The 7,414-nt window shown below is 33.4% G+C and overlaps 1 protein-coding gene across 1 annotated transcript in view; it reads left to right on the top strand.

Annotated features, from left to right (window-relative positions):
• The window catches only part of Il1rapl1 (interleukin 1 receptor accessory protein like 1), a 1,152,451-nt gene that overhangs the window by 587,974 nt on the left and 557,063 nt on the right, over positions 1-7,414 (top strand). The window contains exon 4 of the mRNA XM_031364845.1: positions 3,175-3,328. Coding sequence (XP_031220705.1) covers positions 3,175-3,328 — 154 coding nt within the window. The remainder of the gene's footprint in view (positions 1-3,174; positions 3,329-7,414) is intronic.

Genomic DNA, 7,414 nt, shown 5'->3' with positions numbered 1-7,414 from the left:
AAAAAAAAAGAAAAGAAAAGAAAAAAGAAAAAAAAGAAAAGGGCCCTTATATTACATAGTATATACCTGTCAGAATCAGAATGCAAACCCTTATCATTGATTGATATTGATTTTTTAAATACTATTAAAAATGAAACAAGAAACCTGAACATGTTCAAAATTGTTTCTTCAAAATTAACAATATTATTCCCAAAGATAATTTAACTCTGGATAACAAGCAATGGAAGTTCAGAATATCAAAAGAAGTGTTGAAAGATTTGTCAACGCTTCCCTAGTTTTTCTGTCCTAGACAATGTCAAAAATCACGAAATTATTAGCTTTCTTCTAGAAGGAATGAATATTGTTTTTGCAATTTTAACATTTGAGTAGATCTCATTTGAAGCATTCTGAAGTTACTAGTCATCCACAGCGATTTTCTGAGTATTATGAGACTCACATTTTGTACAGCCACATTTTTTTTTCCGCATTTGTGTGTGAACATTCTAGACTTGAAGCTTTGTGCTTCACTAAAAAGTTGCATTTGATATATATAATATTCTTATGATTTGCAGTGAACTCGTTTGTCTGAAATATGAGGGCAAACATACATACATACATACATATATACATACATATTTGCCTTTCAGTTAAAATTAATTCAACCTCAATTTAATTTTGATGGTTTTACATTGTTCATCCAGAGATGTTTCTACATTGTGATAGTCATTTAAGCTATAAAAGGCATCATAATAGAAGTGCGAGGTACAGATGTATAACATTTTCAATGGCTGTCTTTAGTCAAAACTTAACTTTATGCCATATAAATAGTGGACATTAAGAAACTATTTGTAAAGCATAATGCTTTAATGTACAATTAGTGCAACTACGACAGTTTCTGTAACTAGTATAAACAAATAATATGTATACTTTGGTATGAAATAACTGAAAATCATCCTCTAGACATAATTACACAGAGGCACTGACCCACATATATTATGAGTTTTAAAAATTTGACTTGTCAATAAATAAAATTGCCTGTCTATAGTTTCAAAATGTTAAAGCAATTTTGTCCTTTACTTTAAATACTAGTCTGAGAATAGGGATTTTTGATTTGGCAAAAACAGAAATCTCTTGAGCCAATAATATTACAATAAAAAAGATCATAATATAGTATGTCTATTAATAATGAAAATTGATATTTATGGGATGTGGGAAACGAAGAACTCTCATTTAATACTAATGAGAGTATAATCTAGTATAGCTCTTATCCAAATCTTTATAGGCTTTTTTTCAAAATGTTCAAAATAAAACTTCCATATGGAAGAACTGCACCACTCTTGGGATAGACCCAAAGAATCCTATATCCTACCACAGAAATACATATGTATCCATTCTGATTGCTGCATTTTCACAACAGTAAGGAAAAGTATCAAGCATAGATATCATAAACAGATAAATGGAACAGAAATAGTGTTATAAAGGCCAGGCAGTAGTGGCGCATGCCTTTAATCCTAGCACTTGGGAGGCAGAGGCAGGCAGATTTCTGAGTTCGAGGCTAGCCTGGTCTACAGAGTGAGTACCAGGACAGCCAGGGTTATACAGAGAAACCCTGTCTCAAGAAACAACAACAACAACAACAACAAAATTGTGTTATATGTACACAATAGACTTTTGTTCAACCATAAAGAAAAAAAATAACTTTAAGAAAATAGATCTGCAAAGTATTATATTAAATGAAGTTACCCAGTCTCAAAAAGAAAAATAGATCACATTTTCACATACACAGATTCTGTTTAGTGTACATGGAAGTAAGAGGTTACAAGAGTTAGCATAGATTGTCAATCTAAATAGAAGAGCACAAGAGAGAAGAGATGCTGCTAAAGCTAACGAAGGAAGTCAAGGTAAATGAATTCAGGTGCTATGAAAAACATAGGCTACTGAGCATGCAAGGACACAGGGAGAAGAGAGGAGACAGAGATGAAGAGTACACAAAAGAAATAATAAAAGCAAACCATGTTTGAACAAATACCATAATAAAAACTATTTCTTTGTGTGTTCATAGAAAATAAAAAAGACCTTGTACATAAGAGTTAACTGTTTCTTCAATGGATTATACAATGCATATAATAAGTATAGGTTTAGTTTTTATAAGTACAATTACATTTTGATAGAATATTGGAGCAGAAATGTTTAGCTTATAAAACTATTCCCACTATTTATTTATTAATACATTTTAAATTTTATGCTATGATCAATATAGTCAATTTCACAATAATCTATTAATTATTTGCATTATTTATTTATTTATTTATTTATTTAAAAAATCCAGATTTTATTTCCCTCCCAGTCCACCCTCCAACTGTTCCACATCCCTTACCTCCACTCTATTCCTCTGTCTCCAAGAGAATATCCCGAACCCCCACCCCACCCCACTACATCTCTAAGTTCCCTGGGGCCTCCAGTCTCTTGAGAGTTAGGTACATCTTCTCTAAACCTAGACCCAGCAGTCCTCTGCTGTATACGTGTTAGGGGCCTCATATCAGCTGATGAATGCTGTCTGGTTGGTGTTCCAGTGTGACAGATCTCAGGAGTCCAGGTCAGTTGAGACTGCTGGTCTTCCTACAGGGTTGCCCTCCTCCTCAGCTTCTTCCAGCCTTTCCCTAAGTCAGCTACAGAGGTCAGCAGCATTTAAGTTTTATATTAAGTGTGATTAACAGGTATATGATGTAAATGAATCTAGCAAATCACTATGTGTCTACTACAGAGGTAGCACCATCACAAGTTAATGTGACCATAGAACTAATTTTAAGAGGATGTTCTTGAGTTGCAGATTTGGAAAAATAATATAATTTAGTATGAAATCCAAATCTTTAGCTCCTGAAACTTAGTGTATAAAAAATGGTATGCTTCAGACATTATTAATCCTGAATAATAATCATGTGCCTATAATCCCACCATGAGGCAGGTCAATCAGGACTTCAATTTTAATCTAAGTTACATAGCAAGTTCAAGAGGAGCTTGGGCTACAAAAGACCTTTCTGTTGTTGCTGTTTTGATTTTTGGTTTGCTTTGGTTTGGTTGTTTGTGACTTTGTTTTGTTTTTAGAAATGAAGCCAATATTTTTGCTTATTGGTTTAAAATAATTTTACTTTTTACTTACTATATATACTACCCAATTTGATGTTGTCTGTGTAGGAATGTAGAACAAAAGCATGGCGACCAAGTATTGTGTTCAAAAGAGATACCTTGCTTATAAAAGAAGTCAAAGAAGATGACATTGGAAACTATACCTGTGAACTAAAATATGGAGGCTTTGTTGTGAGAAGAACCACCGAGTTAACTGTTACAGGTAATCACAGTCTTCAGTATTTCATTTGTAAGTAAAGAAACTGCCTTTTGAGTAGGTATCAGGGCTCTGTATTGATGTTTTTCAACCTCAGTAATGAAAGAACCACTCAACTAAATGCTAAGTGGATTCCTATAGGTGAAATTTATTCCTCCTTGTTTTAAAATCATCTTGTGCTGAAATACATTTGGAAGGTTAAATAGAATATGTTTAGGGAATTATACCAATGTTAGCTTTTGAAAGTACTTGAAATAATGAGTTTACAATTTTTGAAGATTATGCTTGTACTTTGTAGTGGAGTCATTTTTAGAAACATTTTCTAGAGTGATAAAATAGAATACATGAAATCTACCCCTGTATGTCTGTCATGCTACACACTAGACAAATCATTTTTCTACTGACTTATTATATAGATAACACATATGATCTCATAGGGTTAAAATAATGTAATTGTGAACAAAACTGTTTTTAAAATGTGAGGGTTATTTTTACAAGTCAAAGAATCCTCATATCTTGTTATTGTAGAAAGTAGCCAAAATAGTATTTGAGTACTACTGATTAAAATAATGCAAAATTCACCAATCTAAAAAAGGCTAGTCATATTATTATAAGCTCCAGAATGCTAAATTACTCATGTACAAAATGATAATGATAAAATTTGCCTCACAAGGGATTTGCAAGTATCATATGAATTAAGGTAATATGTATACAATAAATTTGCAATGAGAAAATCTAAGATGTTCAGCAATTTAGTTATGCAAAGAATTGTATTCATGATCATTTTTATCATTTACAACAATAATCACTTTTGTGAAAAGTTCCTCAAGGAAGGAAGAAGAAAAGAAAACCCAGAGCAAAATTAAGATGGGAAATTACAAATATTTGCACATTCTTATTGAAAGAGATTCTTGATGACTTTTAGGGGTCATGTTTGTCAGACATTTACAGAACAGCACAACATTAACTACTTTATTTCATGCCTTCAGTAATACTTGTAAAATAGCTTTCTATATGAAACAAATATATCTTTGATAGGTATATGTGTCACATAAGAATCCATTTCTTTTAAATCTTGAAGTATGATATAATTTGATTCAAAAGTACATTTTTTTCACAAGACTCATTTGCTGAATAACAATTATTTTGACAAGGGGAAAATTAATTTTATAAGATGCTCTGGTAAAGTCTTTGATAAATATTAGGTACAGTAAACAACTGATACTTGTAATTTATGATAGACTTGAATGGTAAACACCTATTGAGTCTATGATGTGTATTATATACCTATCATAGTATGTGTGTGATTGCAATCATTTGGTTTGCAGTTTGGATGTGTGTCATAGATCAGTGTACAGAAAAATTCAGAGGAGTACTTTATCACTTTTATTTCCATTCTTTTCAAAGTCCAATGAAAAATATGCCAGTGCACATAGTAAATATTGAATTTTTTCTGTTCAATATTTTTCTTATAAAGTACACTGAAGAAGCTTTTCTAAACATTAGATATTTAGAAAAAAATGTAAAACTATGAATGAAAGTGATATATTCTGAATAAAATTCATATTCATTTCCTGTCTTTTAACTCTTATGAAAGGAAAAGTTATCCATGGAAAACATATTTTTCTTTCTCTCAAAACCCTATGATTTATAAGTACTATCCATATGAGGTAGTTTGAAACTAAACACTGTGCCTCAACTAATAAGAAACTTATATAAAAACATTTGGCAAACCTAAGTGTAGAACTTTTTTACTGTTAAATTGATTTAGAATTTTTTATATTTTCTTGATTTATTCAAAACTTCTCATTTTCTTCTTATAGAAATAAAGAATATTTAAGTTTTGCTATCCAAGAGGAAGTTAGTGACTTATTACAATTATTGACACAAATTAATTATGTGAATAAATAGGTCTCACTGTGATGTTTCTATGTACGCCTGTATTATATATTCATCATGAACAAACTTCCTTCTATGTGACTCTTTATCTGTTATTTCCTCTCATCTTCTATTAATCTTGTCTCATACTTTCAGATAGTTTCTTCATGGGGAAGAAAGTGTACAGTACTCTCTCTGATTGATCTTTCTTTTTTTTTTATTAGATATTTTCTTTATTTACATGTCAAATAATATCTCCTCTCCTGGTTTCCCCTCTGGAAAAAAAAAAAAGAAAGTAAACGAAAGGAAAGCAAAAACAAAAACAAAAACAAAAAGAAAACAATTCCCCCCCCTTCCCCTTGCTCACCAACCCACCCTCTCCTGTATCCTGGCCCTGGCATTCCCCTACACTGGAGCATAGAACCTTCATGGGGCCAAGGGCCTCTTCTCCCATTAATGACCGACTAGGCCATCCTCTACTATACACATGCTGCCGGAGCAATCAGTCCCACTATGTGTACTACTTGGTTGGTGGTTGACTCCCTGGGAGCTCTGAGGGTACTAGTTAGTTCATATTGTTGTTCATCCTAAGGGGCTGCAAACCCTTCAGCTCCTTGGGTCCTTTCTCTAGCTCCTTCATTGGGGAACCTGTGCTCACTCCAATGGATGGCTGTGAGCCTCTACTTCTGTACTAACGGCAGTGTTAGAGCCTCTCAGGAGACAGCTATATCAGGCTCCTGTCAGCTAATGAAATGATTTCCACTTCCATTCATTTTCCTGCAAATAACAAGATTTCATTCTTCTTTGTGGCTTAATTAACAATCCTTTATGGATTTATCTCATCCATACATGATTATACACTTACCTCTTGATAAGTATCTATGCTTATGGAGCCTGCATGGAACTATGCTAGGTCCACTGACTATGTTATGGTCATGTAGCTTGGTGTTCTTTTTGGGACTCCTATCAGTTAGAACAGGGGCTGTCTAACTCTTTTACCTAATTTTGGGACCCTTTTCCTCCCAATGTGTCACATATTTTATCCTTAAGTACAAGTCTTATTGCAACTTGTTGTGCCAGGTTTGGTTGATATCCAGGGAGCCCTGCTCCTTTATGAAGTAAGATGGAGGAGGAATGAGTCTGAGAGAGATAGGAGGTACAGGGCAGGGAGGAATGGAGAGATAACTGTTTTCAGATTATTGTGTGAGAGAAGATATTTTTAAATGCCATATTAAACTTGAATATATGCAGTTATTTCTTTTGTATGATTTTATTTCTTTTGGTCACTTACCCAGGAGACCTTTTTACTGTTAAATTGATTTATAATTTGGATAATGTTATAATTTTGCAACTGTATTTACTTTGTTCTGTGTTGTTTTAGCAACCTTCATACTAATTGCTACTTATATATCCCCCTTTCCTCCCATTTTCTCTCTCTGTGTCTCTGTGTCTCTCTGTTTCTCTCTCTCTCTCTCTCTCTCTCTCTCTCTCTCTCACACACACACACACACACACACACATATGCACATGCGTGCATACATACACACACAAACACACACACACACACATGCACACACACACACATTTGTCTTAGCCATTCTGACTGGGATAAGCTAGTGTCTCTATATACTTTCAATTTGCATTTCCCTGACGACTAAGTGTGTTCATATCTCTCAGCCATTTGTATTTCCTCGTGAGAAGCCCATGCCTCCTTTAAAATTATTTCATTCCTCCCTTTGTCTTCCCCCACTCCAAGCCCATCTATATATTCTCCCTTCATCTTTCAAATTTGAGGGCTCTTTTTAAAAGTTGCTTTTACAAACATAATATTTATTTACATGTATTTATAAGTATACAAATATAACCTCCTCAATCTGTATAGTATGATTCATATGTATGTTTTGGGGGCTAATCTTTTGGTACTTGATAACTAATTTTAGTGCTCTTTCTTGTGGGAAGACCATTTCTCTTACTCTCAGGCTTCCTTAGCTGCCTGGAGCTTTTTTGTATAGGGTTGTGGCCTCCTGTGCTTTCTCCCATTCTCATTAGGATGTCTACTTTTGTTGTCCTTGTTAAGGTCACATTTTGACAGTAATGTTCATAAAACCTTATGGGTATAGCTTCAAAAATTTCTATGCATTCCCCACCACCCTGTTCCTCTTGAACCATAACCCATTATAAACTCTTTATTCCTTAAGTTGTTTTTTTTTTTTT

The sequence above is a fragment of the Mastomys coucha genome, chromosome X, assembly GCF_008632895.1.
Source record: "Mastomys coucha isolate ucsf_1 chromosome X, UCSF_Mcou_1, whole genome shotgun sequence".
NCBI classification, from domain to species: Eukaryota; Metazoa; Chordata; class Mammalia; order Rodentia; family Muridae; genus Mastomys; species Mastomys coucha.
Note: the sequence above shows the minus strand (reverse complement) of the source record. Positions and strands in the feature narration are given on the sequence as shown.